Source organism: Pseudorasbora parva, chromosome 25 (genome assembly GCF_024679245.1).
Source record: "Pseudorasbora parva isolate DD20220531a chromosome 25, ASM2467924v1, whole genome shotgun sequence".
In the NCBI taxonomy this organism is placed as follows: domain Eukaryota; kingdom Metazoa; phylum Chordata; class Actinopteri; order Cypriniformes; family Gobionidae; genus Pseudorasbora; species Pseudorasbora parva.
This window is the reverse complement of record NC_090196.1, coordinates 23,536,944-23,556,832: the sequence shown is the minus strand read 5'-3', so window position 1 is coordinate 23,556,832 and position 19,889 is coordinate 23,536,944. Positions and strand designations below refer to the sequence as shown.

The 19,889-nt window shown below is 38.9% G+C and overlaps 1 protein-coding gene across 1 annotated transcript; it reads left to right on the top strand.

Moving 5' to 3' along the window:
- The first annotated feature begins 3,227 nt into the window (after positions 1-3,227).
- klhdc4 (kelch domain containing 4) lies at positions 3,228-10,221 on the top strand. Its single transcript, XM_067435816.1, has 12 exons — positions 3,228-3,436; positions 3,523-3,614; positions 3,692-3,770; positions 4,518-4,616; positions 4,783-4,919; positions 6,008-6,100; positions 6,460-6,622; positions 7,133-7,211; positions 7,343-7,551; positions 7,619-8,030; positions 9,127-9,243; positions 9,854-10,221. Exons 1-12 carry the CDS (start codon positions 3,338-3,340, stop codon positions 10,024-10,026), a joined length of 1,752 nt encoding a protein of 583 aa, XP_067291917.1. The 5' UTR covers positions 3,228-3,337; the 3' UTR covers positions 10,027-10,221.
- The last annotated feature ends 9,668 nt before the right edge of the window (positions 10,222-19,889 follow it).

The following is a 19,889-nucleotide window of genomic DNA, read 5'->3' as shown; positions in this document are numbered from 1 at the left end:
TATATATATATATATATATATATATATATATATATATATATATATATATATACAGTCTTGTTCAAAATAATAGCAGTACAGTGTGACTAACCAGAATAATCAAGGTTTTTCGTATATTTTTTTATTGCTACGTGGCAAACAAGTTACCAGTAGGTTCAGTAGATTCTCAGAAAACAAATGAGACCCAGCATTCATGATATGCACGCTCTTAAGGCTGTGCAATTGGGCAATTAGTTGAAAGGGGTGTGTTCAAAAAAATAGCAGTGTGGCATTCAATCACTGAGGTCATCAATTTTGTGAAGAAACAGGTGTGAATCAGGTGGCCCCTATTTAAGGATGAAGCCAACACTTGTTGAACATGCATTTGAAAGCTGAGGAAAATGGGTCGTTCAAGACATTGTTCAGAAGAACAGCGTACTTTGATTAAAAAGTTGATTAGAGAGGGGAAAACCTATAAAGAGGTGCAAAAAATGATAGGCTGTTCAGCTAAAATGATCTCCAATGCCTTAAAATGGAGAGCAAAACCAGACAGACGCGGAAGAAAACGGAAGACAACCATCAAAATGGATAGAAGAATAACCAGAATGGCAAAGGCTCAGCCAATGATCACCTCCAGGATGATCAAAGACAGTCTGGAGTTACCTGTAAGTACTGTGACAGCTAGAAGACGTCTGTGTGAAGCTAATCTATTTTCAAGAATCCCCCGCAAAGTCCCTCTGTTAAAAAAAAGGCATGTGCAGAAGAGGTTACAATTTGCCAAAGAACACATCAACTGGCCTAAAGAGAAATGGAGGAACATTTTGTGGACTGATGAGAGTAAAATTGTTCTTTTTGGGTCCAAGGGCCACAGGCAGTTTGTGAGACGACCCCCAAACTCTGAATTCAAGCCACAGTACACAGTGAAGACAGTGAAGCATGGAGGTGCAAGCATCATGATATGGGCATGTTTCTCCTACTATGGTGTTGGGCCTATTTATCGCATACCAGGGATCATGGATCAGTTTGCATATGTTAAAATACTTGAAGAGGTCATGTTGCCCTATGCTGAAGAGGACATGCCCTTGAAACGGTTGTTTCAACAAGACAATGATCCAAAACACACTAGTAAACGGGCAAAGTCTTGGTTCCAAACCAACAAAATTAATGTTATGGAGTGGCCAGCCCAATCTCCAGACCTTAATCCAATTGAGAACTTGTGGGGTGATATCAAAAATGCTGTTTCTGAAGCAAAACCAAGAAATGTGAATGAATTGTGGAAAGTTGTTAAAGAATCATGGAGTGGAATAACAGCTGAGAGGTGCCACAAGTTGGTTGACTCCATGCCACACAGATGTCAAGCAGTTTTAAAAAACTGTGGTCATACAACTAAATATTAGTTTAGTGATTCACAGGATTGCTAAATCCCAGAAAAAAAAATGTTTGTACAAAATAGTTTTGAGTTTGTACAGTCAAAGGTAGACGCTGCTATTTTTTTGAACACACCCCTTTCAACTAATTGCCCAATTGCACAGCCTTAAGAGCGTGCATATCATGAATGCTGGGTCTCATTTGTTTTCTGAGAATCTACTGAACCTACTGGTAACTTGTTTGCCACGTAGCAATAAAAAATATACTAAAAACCTTGATTATTCTGGTTAGTCACATTGTACTGCTATTATTTTGAACAAGACTGTATATATATATTACTGTTCTTATTGTATCTTTGTGAACATAAGAGACATTTAAACAATTATATTTGTAAATGTAGAAATTAATATCACCCAGACTGTTCATTGTTTTTTCATGTTAGCTATTCCATTACCTAACAAACATTGTTGGTGTGTGTTGGTGTGTGTGTGTGTGTGTGTGTGTGTGTGTGTGTGTGTGTGTGTGTGTGTGTGTGTGTGTGTGTGTAGGCCTGAAGTAATCAGGTGCAGAACGAGACTGAAAACCTGTATAACTCTTTGTACAAACTTGAGTATCACAGGCTCAGACCTGAGCTTCAGAGAACTACGCCAGCACAGAGATTCAGTCTGAAAAGTTCCTAAAACACACACAAACTCAAACACGCACTTTTCTAACAGACAACAGCTCAGTGTGAGAAATTAAGTCACATCAATCTGGACATCTTAATAGACAAAGGGAGATTAGGAAAACTTGGACATCAGGTAATCTAGACATTTCCACACGCATACTGGAAACCCGTTTTGTCATATTCTAGTATGTATATAGGCCTAAAGCCACTCTGCTGTTTGCTCCTTGATGTTGTGCAGACATATGAATGGAAGCCCTGGAGGCAGAGACGCTCACACACGCATACACACACCATATATGGCCTAATATTATGATGCTGATGATACACAATTATATCTGAAAATTGACACTCATTCATCATTATCGTCATCATTATCAACACTTTCTGCCAGTCTGGAAGAGATAAGGACATGGATGAACTAACTTTCTCCAGCTGAACAGCTCTAAGACAGAAGCCATCCTCATTGGTTCCCCTCATCGGATCAGCTCATCATCCACCATAACCTGTATTACATTTTCTGGGCCAGGACATTCCTCTATCGTCCATAGTCACTAATCTCAGTGTTAGTTTTGATCCACACTTAACCTTTGAGGCGTGTTGCAAAACCCTTCATGATGCTGAGAAACTCATTCATGCCTTTGTCTCCTCGAGACTGGATAATGCTCTTCTCTTTGGGTTTCCAAAAGTGCATCCAGAAGCTCCAGCACATACAAAACAGTGCCACTAGGATCCTGATGAGAGTGCGTAAATATGAACTCATCACACTAATTCTTCAGTCTCTATTTTGGCTTCCTATTTCCACTCGAATCGAGTATAAAGTTTCCCTCCTCACATCAGTGCATCATGGCAATGCTCCCACCTACCTTTAAGAACTCATTACTCCACAGATCTCAGCACGCTCTCTTCACTCCACAAACACTCATTGGCTCCATCCCCCCAGGATTAAGACCCACACCACTGGGGACAGAGCCTTCTGTCCCGCTGCTCCATGCCTGTGGAATGCCCTCCCTGAACATCTGAGGGCTCCACAAACGACTGCTGCTTTGAAAACGGGACTAAAAACATACCTGTTTAGAAAGTTTATAAATTATTATGTTTCATATTTGTAATATTGATATATCAGTGAAAACCATAGACTGTAAAAAACACAAGTAGAGGTAGCAGCTCCCCCAGACCAGCAAGCGTCGCTGTAGCGCAGGACTGTTCACAACAGAGAGGCGTGTTTTTGGCGGAAGTATATCATCTCTCTTGTAGTTCGTTTAAATCTCCATGTGGTTGTAATTGTCACGCTTACTTCATCCTGCGTTATTTAAAGCAATCAAAATGGGTAAAAAGGGTAAAAAAGAAAAGAAAGTTAAAGGAGCAGAGAAAACCGCCGCCAAAATGGAGAAGAAGGTGTCAAAACGATCGAAAAGAGAGGAGGTGAGGAAACTTATATCAACAAAAACGCTCTAAACCAGCAGACATGTCAGAAAATAACACTTGTATTCTGTGTTTTATTGAAATAGGAGGATTTAGAGGCGTTGATAGCAGAATTTCAGTCTCTGGACGCGAAAAAGACGCAGGTGATCGAGACTGCGTGTGCCCCTCCGTCACCCAGGTGCGCGTTCATGTGTGCAGGTGTGAATCACGTGACGGTTATTGTGACATTTGACTGACAGCTCGTTGTCTCCGCAGGTTGAACGCCTCTCTATGTGCGCATCCTGAAAAAGACGAGCTGATTTTATTCGGAGGGGAATTTTTCAATGGGAAGAAAGTGGGTATTTCATGGCACCCCTGTTGGTAAATGTAGCTTTGCTTTGGAGCTGGTTTCTAGATGGTCTAAGATGCTCATTAGCTGGTCAATCAGCTGTCATGTTCCAAAAACCATCCTCCTTGGTGCTGGTATGACATATATACCAGGTAATGACCAACTAAAACAAGCTATCAGTTTATTTTCTGTCCAGTTTATTTCCAAGCACAGTTCATATCTCTCACAAAACTTTGCCATTGTTAATAAAACCATAGTTTATAGCAATTAACACAGTTGTTCATTAACACAGGGGTTTGCAAACTCGAGTTGTATCAATCAAATTCCTGTTAAGATTAAATAATTATAAAACATTGATTTAAATATATTAAGGACTTTACTATAGTGTGTATAAAAAAGTATGACAGTAGAAACTTTATATTTTCCAAATAGTACTACTTTGCATATTATATTACATTTTCAAGGTATAATTTAAAAATGTATTGTTGACTGGCTTTTAAGTTTTAGGATGGTTGTCCCTTGCATGAGGATGGTCATAATTGGCTGTGATTGTGGCATCGAAAAGATTGAAAGCACCTGCACTAACAGAATTAATAATAAAAAATATGTAAATGTAAATTTAGGTACAGATTTGGATCAGCTGTGTGCTTAAATGGATGCTGTAAAGGCTACGGTTGATAATTACTATGTGTCAACTATGTCCTTTCCAAAAAGCCTTGACTTGACGTCACTTAAATGTTTCCATTCTTCCAGACTTTTCTGTACAATGAATTATTCTTCTACAACATTAAGAAGAACACCTGGTTGAAGGCGGAGATCCCGAACCCTCCTCCAAGACGCTGCGCTCAACAGGTACTCCTTTAACTCACTTGAGACATTTATAAATGTCTTTGTTTTGACTGAAAAAATGTAGGTAATGCTGAACGTGTTATATCAGACTTCACCACCAGGGGCCAGACTGTTCTAACATAATAATCATTTATCTCAAGCATTTTTCTGTCTCTCCATCTCCTGGCAGGCAGTGGTAGTTCCCCAGGGCGGGGGGCAGATGTGGATATTTGGGGGGGAGTTTGCATCTCCTGACGGTGAGCAGTTCTACCACTATAAAGATCTGTGGGTGCTTCACCTGGGCACACGCACATGGGAGCAAGTCAAGTGAGCATTGTTTTGTTTTTGGTACTGTGATGGGTTTAAACCTGTGCAATAAGTCCATTCATGAAATTTCCTCACTGTTAAATATTCCACTGTCAACTGTTAGTGATATTATAACAAAGTGGAAACAATTGGGAACAACAGCAACTCAGCCACGAAGTGGTAGGCCACTTAAAATCACAGCGCGGGGTCAGCGCATGCTGAGGCGCAGTGGGCAGACGTCAGCAACTTTCTGCAGAGTCAGGTGCTACAGACCTCCAAACTTTGTGTAGCCTTCAGATTAGACAAATAACGGGGCACAGAGAGCTTAATGGAATGAGTTTCCATGGCCGAGCAGCTGCATCCAAGCCTTACATCACCAAGTGCAATGGAAAGCGTTGGATGTGGTGTAAAGCACACAGCCACTGTACTCAAGAGCAGTGGAGAAGTCTTCTCTGGAGAATCACGCTTTTCTGTCAGGCAATCCGATAGACGGTGGAGGGGGGATTATGGTGTGGGGTTTATTTTCAGGGGTTGCGCTTGGCTCCTTGGCTCCAGTGAAAGGAACTCTTAATGCTTCAGCACCAAAACATTTTGGATAATTTTTTGCTCCCAACATTGTGGGAAAAGTATGGGGATGGCTCCTTCCTGTTCCAACATGACTGTGCACTAGTGCACAAAGTAAGGTCCATAAAGAAACGGCTGAGCGAGTTCGGTGTGGAGGAACTTGAATGGCCTGAGTCCTGACCTAAACCCGACAGAAAACCTTTGGGATGAAGCGGAGACTGTGAGCCAGGCCTTCTCGTCCAGCATTCGTGCCTGACCTCATAAATGTCCTTCTAGAAGAATGGTCAAAAATTCCCATAAATACACTCCTAAATTTTGTGGAAAGCCTTCCCATAAGAGTTGAAGCTGTTGAAAGTTCATATGCATGTAAAGGTTGTGGCAAAGGTCAAAAACCGGTGGCAATATAGTGTATATCAAAATACCATGGATATTGTGCATGATTCTTTAGTGCATGCTATACTACTAGACATTTTTGTTTTTGTAATCTTTCATCATAAGATATTACACCGATCAGGCATAACATTATGTCCACTTTGTCCTCTCAGAGCTCCTGGCGCTCCGTCTGGCCGGAGTGGACATCGCATGGTCCTGAGCAAACGACAACTGCTTGTGTTTGGAGGTTTCCATGAAAGCACCAGGTACAGGCAGATGTATATGTCCCCAGCTTCAACTTGTCATTATTAAAATCAGTATTGTAAGAAAAATTGTTACTTTTTGTTGTACCCTAAAGTGGGAATGTGGTTTCGCAATGAGCTACAGGTTTCAGAAAATGTTTAACAATATGAATTAGTATATTTAGTAGATGTATTTATTTATTAGATGAGATGAACTTGAAATACTGCAAATTCTTTTTATAGTATTATAATATATTATTATAGTAAACTGAAATATAAAATTTAATGGTCAAAATGTAATATTTTATTTATATATATATAAAATCACTATTCAAATGTTTGTTCAAGTGACCGTTTTTTTAATGATGTTCTCCACTCTACAGGGATTATATATATTACAATGATATTCATGCATTTAACCTGGACACATTCACATGGAGCCGTCTCCAGCCCACAGGAACTGGCCCTTGTCCACGTTCAGCCTGTCAAATGACCCCCACTCCTGACGGCAATGGCATCATCATCTATGGTGGATACTCCAAATCTGTATGTTTTGATTATAACTGTGTTTTTTATTTATTATGCATACTGCAATGTATTACTCAGATTTTACACTTAAAGGTACACCATGTAGTATTTTTGCAGCAAAATATCCAAAAACTACCAGGCCAGTGTTATATATTTTGTTCAGTTGAGTTCTTACAATAACCCTAATGTTTCCAACTATTTGTAAATTGTGAGAAAATGCTATTGTAATCAAGAAACCGGGACGTCTGAGCATAGCATCTCAGGGAGTTGTATGTCAATTATCGTCATATCTGCGTTACCCTTGGTTTTATTTGGCCAAAACTCTTTACTCTTAGCAGTGTGAACAAGTGTCACAGCAGCCGCTGAACGAACGCACAGAGTCATGTCATAACATCATTTTAAACAAACTTATACTTGTTTAATATATCTTATATAATAAACAGAGCAGCGTTACCTCATACTCATGACCTTGAGTAAACCCAGGAGAGTAAACAAACGTAGGTGGTAATGGCCGCTTTTCTCTTCCAGAGAGCGAAGAAGGATGTGGATAAAGGAACCATCCATTCTGACATGTTCCTGCTGAGGAGGGAAGGCAAAGAGGAGCAAGGTACCATCATTAGAGCCTCCACAGTGATCGCTGTGGATCGCTGCTTTTCTCTCCATTTCTGGTTTTGTTTTGAAGATACACTTGCCCATTTCTGAAAAAGATTAGCATATGATTTTTGCCCCGTCCTGTAGAAAAGTGGACATGGACGCGAGTGAACCCTGCAGGAGTGAAGCCCCATCCTCGTTCTGGCTTCTCGCTGGCTGTGGGCCCCGGGGGCCGAGCGCTCCTCTTCGGTGGCGTCTGTGACGAGGAAGATGAGGAGTCTTTGGAAGGAGACTTCTTTAATGACCTTTACTTTTATGATATCAACAAAAACCGGTGGTTTCCTGCACAGCTAAAGGTTGGTGTGATGTTTTGCTTTAATAAAGCCCTTAAATAGAGACTTTATTTATTTATTTTTTTAATAGGGTAATAAGTCAGAAAAGAAGAAGAGGCGCCGTGGAGCAAAGGGAGAACAGACGGCTGAAACGGAAGAGGACAAAGAGAAGGCACAAGGTCCCACTGAGATTGTTAAAGAGATTGTTGCAGAGGACGGAACGGTAATGACCATCAAGGAAGTGATTCCAGCTGCAAGGACAGAGGATGACATTGAAGATGAGGAGGAGGACGAGGAGGATGAAGAGGTTGAGGCGGCTGCAATGGCTTCCTTAGTGGAGCCGTCTCCTCGCTCTAGTGCCATGGCAACAGTAAAGCACGGCAAGTTGTACTTGTACGGCGGAATGTTTGAGGTGGGAGATCGACAATTCACCCTCAGTGATCTCTATAGCCTGGACCTGCATAAGATGGACCAGTGGGACGTTCTAGTGGAAATGGATCCAAGTAAGTGGAAAGAGCCCAGAATTCTCTTAGCTTTAGCAGGAAGATATAAAAGGGTTAGTTCACCAAAAAAGGAAAATTATGTCCTTAATAACTTTATATTTTAGTCCCAGAGCTTTCTGTTCCTCCATTGAAAATGTATGTACGGTATACTGTCCCTTTCCAGAAAGGTAATAAAAACATCCTCAAAGTAGTCCATGTGTGACGTCAGTTGTTTAGTTAGAATATTTTGAAGCATCGGAAATAAATTTTATTCCCAAAATAACAAAAACCCGGGTCTGTTTTCAATCCGCGCTCTCGACTGCGCAGTGATGCTGCTGCCGTGTTATCTAGTGTGTGCAAGCTTAATTTATAGTCTGAGGGAGATGCATGCTGTAAACAAAATAACCTTCGCAAACATGTCTAAGGATTTCAACACAGAGGAAACATGAATTTTTTTTGCTCAGCCATATTTATTTAAACCTGAATACACAGGCGCACCAGATAACACGTCAGCAGCGTCACTGCAGAGTCGCGGATTGACAACAAACCTGGAAGAGAAGACGATGCTAAAAAATAAAATATAAAAATAAAGTCATAGTTTTTGTTATTTTTGGACCAAAATGTATTTTCGATGCTTCAAAAGATTCTAATTAACTAACTGATGTCACATATGGACCACTTTGATGATGTTTTTATTCCCTTTCTTGACATGGACAGTAAACCGTACATACATTCAAAGAAGGAACAGAAAGCTCTCGGACTAAATATAAACTGTGTTCTGAAGATGAACGGAGGTCTTACGGGTGTGGAAAACATGAGGGTACATCATTTTCACTTTTGGGTACTAACCTTTTAAGGTTCTGTCTGTCTGTCTGTCTGTCCGTCCATGTGTTGAAAATAGAGATGAAACAGATTAAAAATTGTTTTGTATATTTCTAGGTTTTTTCTATTTTCTTCTTTTTATATCAACATTTCTCAGAGATTGGTAAATTCTCATAGGCTGCTGTTCAAACTCTTACACATATCATGTAAATGTCACATATAAATGTTAAGTAGCAACAAGTGTGCCAACTGTATTTTGATATTTCCACACTCAAGCACTGAAATCTTATTTTAGAGACGCAGGAGTGGCTGGAAGAATCAGAAGATGAAGATGAAGAAGAGGATGCAAAGGGAGGTGATGATGAGGAAGATGATGAGGAAGAGGAAACATCTGAAGAGGAGGGTGAAGAAGGTATGTATTTTGCCACTGTCTTACTTTTGAAGTTCAAACACATTTATGACAGAAAAGTATTTTGATAGTCAGTTTTACTTTCACATTTTCACTTTCAAAAATAATCAGTTTCATACCTGTGTCAGCAGTTCAAAGCCCATCCCTGTGGACTGGCACATGCATTTTTCTTAACGATCAAGGCCATGATTGATTTGGGTCAGGTCCATGAGGTAGACATGACCAAAGGTTTAGCCGCCAAGACCCAGGTCAACATCCACTGATCTTCTTTGACAACCAGAGCTGTGTGTTTTGCTTTGGGGTCCTTCTCGCTTAAATTCATTATTGTTAGATGCCTGTTTCACTTGTCAGTTGTAATAACGTCACTGATTGTTAGCTTGTGGCTGCCTCGTGGTTGGGTAGCATGCTAAACAAAGACACTTTGTTGCCTCATCATCCTTTTTTGAGGGGTGTTCAAAGTATCTCCATTTCAGTACTTCAAGTCCCAGATGTTACAGTGAACATCAAGTGGCAATACCAAAGAGAATATCAAGGTATAGTTTAGGGATTTTCAAAGAAAGAGGAAGCAGTAATCTGGACAGGTGTTGATATTTTCTCTGTATCTCTCTATTAGATGCAGACCATCCTCCAGTAAAGCCTGGAGAGGCGCTTGCAGATTATCAAATGCGGACTGAGACGTATTGGCTGGGTCTGGCCCGAGCGAACATGGGTCCCGATGCCAAAGAGAAGAAAGTTCAAAAGGTGGGCCATGCCATGGCCAAGGTGTTCTTTGAGGATCAGGAATGAGACTGAAAGTGTGTGAGTGTGTGTGTTTGTGTGTCTGTGCTAAGATAATTAAAGGGTTTGTTTGTGAAAAGGAGAATGTATGCGTGTTGTTATATGTGTGTGAGAGAATGAACAAAAGAGAATAAATGGATGTTTTTGACATTTTAAACGCAGCTAAAGCATGTTTATCTAACTATAAATCATGACCTTACTCTATATTTCCCCACCATTTTGTCCTTGTATTTTTAATTTATTTTTTCCATTCTATTATTTGCTTAATATGTTTTTTCCCCTGCTTTCCATGAACCCAGATTTGGAAGCCATTTTAGGGTTATGAATGCTTTAAATCATATACATTTTTTATCAAAATATTTGATTAATTTTGTGATCTAGCAAATGTGAACAGATAACATTAATTTATGTATTTTTTAATCAATTAATTTAGTACTCATTTTGACCCTTTATTTTTTAAAGCGGAAGCAATTGGCAAATTAATGGCAAAAATAGACATAAATTGGCTCCCTCAAAATAAATTGTTTGTTAAAAGTAATCCTGCAATTTAGTGATTTGAACCAGATAATTGTCACGATTATTTATACTCATTCTTTACTGTCCTGTTTCAAATGTCAAGAGAACAAAAACCTTTTTACTCGGTTAAGTGGCATTATTCCCGACTAGCAATGACCATCATTGTCAATCAATTGTCAAAAAGGAGTTATAAAAGTGAGTATGTCAAGAACTTTTTTTAAATACTGATATGTGATGAACAAACTGTGTCAAAAAGATATTAAGGTCTACTAAACGAAAGCTTAGTGAATGTCACTCTCTTTGAAAAACTTTTACCTCAACGTTTTACTCTTTATCAGTAGTTTGACTAGAAAACCTTTTTATTTTTGTAACAATAACAACTGAGGGCTCTATACAAATAATAGGAATGAAGGAAAAAACTAAACTAAATAAATCTACTGTCATAAGGATAAAAAATACTACCAGAATGTATTCTTTTCTTTCTTTTTTGTTTTATTTGTATATTTTAAATGTTCATTTTTATTAGTTTTTTCTACTTAGTTTTATTTTTTTGTTTTAGTTATTTTAGTACTTCAACTTATTTCATTTCATTGAAGGATTTTTTTTAACGTTGTCTTTATCTCAGCTTTATTTAAATTAATCAAAACAATTTTTAGAGTTTATATATATATAATATATATTATACATACATACACCCTCCCTAATCAGGCATAATATTATGGTCTTATGTCCTATTCTGTTGGTCCCTCTTTTGCTGCCAAAACAGCCCTGACTCGTCGAGGCATGGACTCACTAGACCCCTGAAGGTGTGCTGTGGTATCTGGCACCAAGACGTTAGCAGCAGATCCTTTAAGTCCCATAAATTGCGAGGTAGGGCCTCCATGGATCAGACTAGTTTGTCCGGCACATCTCACAGATGCTCGATTGGATGGAGATCTGGGGATCTTTGTGGCAGGGCACATTATCCTGCTGAAAGAGGCCACAGCCACCAGGGAATACCGTTTCCATTGAAGGGTGTACATAGTCTGCAACAATGCTTATGTAGGTAGTACGTGTCAAAGTAACATCTACATGGAAGGCAGGACCCAAGATTTCCCAACAGAATATTGCCCAAACCATCACGCTGCCTCCGCCGGGTTGCTATTTTCCCATAGTGCATCCTGGTGCCATGTGTTCCCCAGATAAGCGTCGCACCAGGCCATCAAACTGATGTAAAAGAAAACGTGATTCATCTGACCAGGCCACCTTCCATTCTCCCGTGGTCCAGTTCTGATGATCACGTGCCCACTGCAGGTTGGTGTGTTCGGTGACCTTCTACTTCCGCCGAGATTCTGAAAAGCGTATTCGATGGACACTTTACTATCCCATGAGGCCACGGGAGAGAATTAATGCATGGAGGTGCAGCTGACGCTGGTAGTTCACATAATAATGGTAACATGGCAGATGCAGTACGTCCAGTTTACATTCATTCTACAACTACATACATACTTTTTTTAACTGTCGCATGCAAGTAAGTTCAAATTTAAACGTAGTACCTAAGTATTTGATTTTGACAACGTCGGTGGAAGTAGTAGGTAATTCGGTGACTTTTCGTCTACTGTTTTTCAGTCCTTGACTCCTTGGGCAATGAACGCTGTTATGGAGTGCAGACCTTTTGCAGTTAGTCTGGTTATGCAAGACTATGACCACAATAACGGGATAACACTTTAACGTATGACCACCCACATTTACACTTGTTAAGTATTTAGCAAGTTTCTTGAACTACGCCGTTATTCGGAAATTAGCTAATCATATCAGTACAGCCATTTAATTATAAGGGTCAGAAAGAGGGTGCAAAATGCTCATGTAATGCTAAATTGTCTGTTTTTGGAGCAAAACTAAGACTAACATAAGTAGATAAAGGTCGAAAAATAAAAGGATACAAAAGTGTTCTCTTCAAAATCAAATCTTTTCTCAGTGATCCTGCACTTAAATACAAGAAATGAAGCAGAAAAATCACTCCTGGCAGGCCTCATGTCCTTCAGCACCACTTGTTTTTTACGGAAAGTGCACGGCTGAACAGAAAAACAACAGGAGGCCTGGATTGGAAGGGGAGGAGGGACTGAGGTCAAAAGGTGTTGGGGTGAGACGTATGACTGGAAGTCTGGGGGCAGAGAGGCTCACACAGAATTAGAAAAATCTCACTGAAAGTCACAATTCCACCCTTACAATGGCGGTCAGGTGACTGGAAGAACGATTCAAGCAGTCATGTGCTTGGCAACACAGACGTTTATTTGTCCTTTATGTTAGAAAGATTTGAAAGGGACAATGCACCATATCTACTAAACAAGGCTGAGGCCAACATTTTTTTAAATGAAAATCACAGATGTACCGGTACTATGTTTCTACTCACTAAAAATGCTTGTTTAACTTTTTTTTAGGAACACTTTTTAAATCCTGTTTTTGTGGTCTCATTTTTCACATGGAATTCACTTTGTAAGGCCTTCTTTTTCTACTGTTTAAAGAAAATTGCAGTGACGTTTCATAAAGGTTATCTTGCACATGGTACTGAATACTAATTAAGAGTGTCTGTTTGATAAGGATATCTCTTCTGCTTGTGTGTGTGTCAACAGTGCAGGAGGATATTTCTCACAGATTCAGATCCTTTTAATTTCCTCTGATCCCCTGAACCGTTACATAACACTGGAACATGTGCCCCGTGACAGAGTATTTTCATTGTTTTGTTTGTTAGGTCAACACATAACACGTGATTTAAAAAAAAAAAAAAAAAGTAAACCGCATATTATTATGGAAACTTTCATAACAATGAGAGGTGTACAAACCAATGGCTTGCACTAGACATGCTAATTAGTGTCATAGTTATGAGGAGGATGTGAGACAGGGCCCATAGGAGTGATCCCTTGGAAAACTAATGTAAAACTGATCAGTTCACTCTGCATTTCACATTGTTCAGGGGAATGTAGAGGCTTCATATTTATACATGATTTGACATTTATATGACCTTTTCTGGGTCAGCATATTAAATACACTACATTGCCAAAAGTTTTGGGACGCCTGCCTTTACATGTGAATGAACTTTATTGACATCCCCAAACTGTTCCAACAAATGTGATTCTTCACTCCAGACAACACTGCTCCACTGAGTCCAGTGGCTGCAAGCTTTAAACCACTGTATCCAGCACTTTGCATTGCACTTGGTGATGTAAGGCTTGGATACAGCTGCTCTCTACAAACTGTCCTTGAGCTAATCTGAAAGACCACATAAAATTTAGAGGTCTGTAGCTATTGACTCTACAGAAAGTTGGCGACTTCTGTGTGCCTCAGCATGTGCTGACCCCACTCTGTGATTTTACGTGACCTACCAATTCATGGCTCAGTTACTGTTGTTCCCTAATGCTTCCACTTTGTTATAATACCACTAACGGTTGACTGTGGAATATTTAGTAGTGAGAACTTATTGTACAAGTGGCAACCAATCACGGTACCACGCTTGAATTCACTGAGCTCCTGAGAGCGACCCATTCTTTCACAAATGTTTGTAGAAGTGCTTGCATGCCTAGGTGCTTGATTTTATACACCTGTCGCTTAACGATTGGAACACCTGAATTCAATGATTTGGAGGGGTGTCGCAATTCTTTTGCCAGTAATGTACAGTATATTCACATATACACACCGATCAGACATAACATGACAGGCGAAGAGAATGACACTGATTATCTCTTCAAAACAGCACCTGTTAGTGGGTGGGATATATTAGGCAGCAAGTGAACATTTTGTCCTCAAAATTGATGTGTTAGAAGCAGAAAAAAATGGGCAAGCGTAAGGATTTGAGCGAATTTGACAAGGGCCAAATTGTGATGGCTGACCAGGTCTGCAGTGGTCAGTATCTATCAAAAGTAGTCCAAGGAAGGAACAGTGGTGAACCGGTGACAGGGTCATGGGCGGCCAAGACTCATTGCTGCAATTGGGGAGCGATGGCTGGCCTTTGTGGTCTGATCAAACAAACGAGCTACTGTAGCTCAGACTGCTAAAGAAGTTAATGCTGGTTCTGATAGAGGTGTCAGAATATACAATGCATCACAGTTTGTTGCGTTTGCATAGCCACAGACAGTCAGGGTGGCCATGCTGACCCCTGTCCACCGCCAAAAGCGGCAGCAGTGGGCATGTGAGCATCAGAACTGGACCACGGAGCAATGGAAGAATGTGGCCTTGTCTGTTGAAACACGCTTTCTTTTACATCACGTGCATGGCGGATTATGTGTGCGTCGCTTACCTAGGGGACACATGGCACCAGGATGCACTATGGGAAGAAGGCAAGCTGGCGGAGGCAGTGTGATGCCTTGCACAATGTTCTGCTGCAAACCTTGGGTCCATGTGGATGTTACTTTGACACGTACTATCTACCTAAGCAGACCATGTGCACCCTTTCATGAAAAACTGACATTTCTTGGTGACTGGGGCCTCTTTCTGCAGAATAATGCGCCAGAGCAAAGTAAAAATGCCTCAGGGATGGTTTGAGGAGCACGAGTTTGAGGTGTTAACTTGGCCTCTGAATTCCCCAGATCTCAATCCAATCGAGCATCTGTGGTATGTCCTGAACAAACAAGTCTATGGTCCCACCTCGCAGGTTACAAGATTTAAAGGATCTGCTGCTAACATCTTGGTGCCAGACACCACAGCACACCTTGATCATAATGTTATGCCTGATCGTATATAGAGTGTACTTTTTTAAAGGTTGTAAAGTAAATTTGAATTCAAATGTGCTACCTACTCAATACTTGATTTCGAACACAACATCATTGGAAGTATAACCTAGGTCATCCAGGGACTTTTCAAGAGTATGTGAACATTACTCAATTGTCTTTTTGAAATAAAGTCTTGATTCAAAAATATTCAAAAAAACAAAACTATTTCTTCCAAAAGTGTTTCACATTAGCATATTGCTAAGCTAACAAGATCATCTAAAATATATAGAGCAAATAAATGTTCTGTAAAATAGTCCTATTTTATAAAGATAACAATATTTGGTAACACTTTACAGTAAGGTTTCATATTTAACATTAGTAAACATGACAAACAATTCTTCTACAGTATGTGTTCATCTTAGTTCATCATTTCTCCAGTCTTCAGTGTCACATCCTTCAGAAATGATTCTAACATGCTAATATTGCTGCTCAAGAAACGTTTCTTATTATTATCAATGATGAAAAAGGGAGCATTTACTTGATAGAGCAAAACATTATATATATATATTTTTACTTTACTGTCTATTTTTCTCAATTTAATCCTTAATTATTATTTTTTGTAATAAAGCTTTGTTTGCCATGTTGCCTACCATACACTAAACCAATAATTTTCAGATAAATGGGTATTGCAGTTGTTATTGATATTGTGTGAGTGTGTGTGTGTGTTTACCTGAGAGAATTAACTCTGTTGCTTTAGTCTCTTGGCAACAGGCAAATCACCAGTAATTTCTCCCTGGTTCAAAGATAAAATCAGAGTTCAATATTTTCATTATGGTCAATTTCCGATCTCATTTCTTTATATCACAGATGTCTCTGTGGTCACGACTCCAATACAGAAGCCTTTTGTGCAGCTGATACCGGGATGGAGTGTAGGATTTGTTTTGTCTAGTACTGCAGGCTTATTCGCACATAAAGTGCACACAGAACCCCATGTACATAAGACAGTACATCACAGCAAACACTTAGGTGTAAAATCACATGTGCTTCCTGACACTGAGACCATACACGTTTTGAGCAGAGGAGATGGGGCCGATAAAGGGGCAATATTACCTATGTTCCAAAAACCTGTGTGCTCTCTACATAGGAAGCATATTAAGGCATGCACAAAGGCTTCCAAAAATATCACTAAAACATTTTACATTTAACTAACAGATGCTGTTGTTTGACTTCAAGCTAGGACATTAAGCGTTTCACTGATCCGTTCTTACCTCCAACATTTCATAACATATGGAAAATAGATCTGCTGCAGTAGATCTGACTCATCTGTCAAGCATCACACAGGTCAGTCGACTAGAGGTGCCATTCTGTTGTTGACAGGCGTCACACTGTCCATTCACATGATGAGGCCTGCAGTCAGATGGAGGTCAGTCAGTGTCTACATGTTACATTTAACAGTAAAGTATTTCCTGCTGAGTAGTCAGCTACTCAAAGTTATTACTAGAATAATTCATATGCAACATGCCTAGCCTATAGTCAAAGTTTAGAGGTAATATTAAATACTCATTATAATACAGTAAAATAAAGGATGAGCTTTAGTTGAGAGAAGATCAAACCCCTCAAATAACAATGAGCAATAAAGCCAGAGATGAACAGTATTTTTTAATGTATTGTCATACATCTACATTTCATCAATTAATTCAGTCAGAATAAGAAGACACTGTATGTCTATTACCAATTAAATTAAGTCAGTATCAACAAAATCCATCTTTGTATTTACACCTAATGCAGCTCAGATGCGGCATGAACGGATTTACACCGGAGCTGTATCATCAGTGTTCGGTGTAGCATTGTCTTCTCTTCCGGGTTTTCAATCCTAAAATAAAGATTCAAACAGTTATGAATCAGCGGATTGATTCATGATTCAGATCACCAATGTCACGTGATTTCAGCAGTTTGACACGCGATCCGAATCATGAATCAATACGCTGATTCATAACCGTTCAAATCTTTATTTGAGGATCACGTGTCAAGATTAGAAGTCATAGTTTTTGTTCTTGTTATTTTTGGACCAAAACTCCTGAAATCGCGTGACATTGGTGATTCGAATCATGAATCAATATGCTGATTCATAACTGTTCGAATCTTTATTTGAGGTTTGAAAACAAACCCGGAAGAGAAGACAGTGCTGAATAAAGTGATTTTTTTTGGACCAAAATGTATTTTTGATTCTTCAAGAGATTCTAATGAACTAACTGATGTCACATATGGACTACTTTGATGATGTTTTTATTAGCTTTCTGGACAGTATAGTGCATAGACTTGGATACGCTCTCAGACTAAATCTAAAATATCTTAAACTGTGTTCTGAAGATGAACGGAGGTCTTACAGGTGTGGAACGACATTAGAGTTAGTCATTAATTATATAAATTTCATTTTTGGTTGAACATTTTAACACTTTAACATTTTATAGTTTTTTGATAGTTGGACCTAGTGGTGTGTCAAAGAAGTAAGCTGATGGGTAATGTGGGTGCAGATGCGAGGTAACCTACATTAATATTTCTGAAATAATCAGCTAATATTTCTTTAGCAAGTTTTGTTGTAGAATCCATGCCTATAGAGAAGAAAACCCTTTCTAGTCCCTCTCCAGCGTGATCTGTGTCATAGCATTAGTCCAGTTGTTTGATGAGAGAGTTTATTAAACACTTTAAGAATCCGTCGAGCGGCGGAGGACTGTTATTCTGTGGAAACACCGAAAGCAGCATGGGATGATGTTTGGTTGACCAATCAGCGGAAAGGGGCGTTTCATGCAAACCTATACGTGGAAATCAAATATTCAAGCCTTTTATCCATGTTCTATCCCTGAACCTAAAAATATAAAATCATACGAAGCTCTGAACCGCAAGGTGATACATTTTTTTTTCTCCATTCAATTATGTCGTAATAACGAGATCTTGTTGCCTGTAGGCCTATTAGTGGCAGTGCCCAAAGCAAATTGTACAAATTGTTGTTAGTTTATTGATGTAGATTACAGTTCAACAGATCCCCATCTTCTAAATGGACCACTCTTAATTTCGACGGACCCTGGTGTAGCCACGAATATCATAACTATCTATAGGCCTGTAAGACATATTTTAAGTATCATTACCAGCATTCTTGGTTTGCTTCTTATTTATTAAATATACTGGCAATTTTTGACTAAACAAGTCAATTATTATTTTGATCAAAATAATAATAATACATAATACAGGCAGCGGAAGATATATAATAGGCTATAGCCTATATAATACAGGCAGCAGAGGATTACGCTGAGCTTGCTTTTGCTTTTCAAACATGAAAGTGTGACAAAGGCACATATGCTTTATACATTCTCTAATGTGTATAAAGGCATATTTTGTACACATCATACAACACATGACCTTATTAGGAGAAAATATATGTCGTTTTAACGAGAAAATTGTTATATTTACGACATAACATCTCGTCATTATGAGAAAAGATGGCGTTTTTACGACATAAGATCTCGTTATTACGAACAAAAAAAAGGTATCACTTTGCGTTCAGTGCTTCCGTAAAATCAAGCCGAATTCTCGCTTTTTAATCATAACAAATAAGGGGGAAAAAAGATAAATGAGTCGTTTCCTCATTTTCCAACTTGATATTACATTTTTTTTTTAAACGAATGGACGCAAAAGTAGGCCTACACGGACCTTTAATGACTAATAATTTTGTACAACTTATTACGTGAGTAGAAAAGATTCTCAGATAAAATGTGTGCAGATTCAAAACTACAACAATACACATTACGCACATAAATCTGTTCTGTTCTACCTCGCTTTAATGTTGATGAATCAGATTCTGAATGAACTGACGTCTTCTTCTTCAGAGGGTGCAGGTAGTAATTTGCATAAAACGCGGCTTAAACATATAAGGACTACCTACAGCACTCGGTTTGTTTGTTTTACAATATTCGTTTGATGCCACTTTCACTTAGTGCCAGTAATGGTGCAGAAATAGTTTACTGTAGGTTACCTTAAACGGCAGAATTAGTGCCCTTCACGCTTTATTAGTGAAGCGGTTCATCTGCTGTTTTAATAAATAGTTTGAATCTTGAATAAAATAACAAATAAAAGAGGAAGTCAAATGACATTGGCTAATCTTTACCTCGCAACTCACATGACATGAAAGCTTTCCTTAGGCCACAGCAGCTGAGACCACAGCTATTACGTACCCTTTGGAGAAAAATGGCTTTTGGGTCAGTTACTCTAGTCCAACTTGCATGAACACATTTTTAGGAGTCACGAGCTACAAGAGTTCATGACAGAAAACGTTTTCTTGAGGGAATTCATTATTGTAGACAATCTTATAACCACCAAAAACTTCCATCCAGACTCATGATCCGATTTTCATTGCATAATAATAAAACATATTTATTATAGATTTTTTTTGATTCAATCGTTTAATTATTGTACTATATACTATTATATAAATTGCATTACACGTTTATTTCTAAATATTGTTTTAATTCAAATTTTATAGAGGTTGTGTAATGTAGTAATGTATTTTAGTAATGTATTTTAACTGTGTAAAGGAGACTATTAAGTGTCTTCGTATGTGTGCTGCTTTGTCAGTGATAAAAAAAGAAAAAAAACCTGCTAATCTGCAAAAACACA

What these genes read in the sequence shown, in the direction of transcription:
- klhdc4 (XM_067435816.1), top strand. Translation starts at nt 3,338, where the DNA reads ATGGGTAAAAAGGGTAAAAAAGAAAAGAAAGTTAAAGGAGCAGAGAAA. An exon ending in AACGATCGAAAAGAGAGGAG is followed by an intron (nt 3,437 to 3,522) that starts GTGAGGAAACTT and finishes TTATTGAAATAG; the next exon opens with GAGGATTTAGAGGCGTTGAT. An exon ending in TGAAGAGGAGGGTGAAGAAG is followed by an intron (nt 9,244 to 9,853) that starts GTATGTATTTTG and finishes TCTCTCTATTAG; the next exon opens with ATGCAGACCATCCTCCAGTA.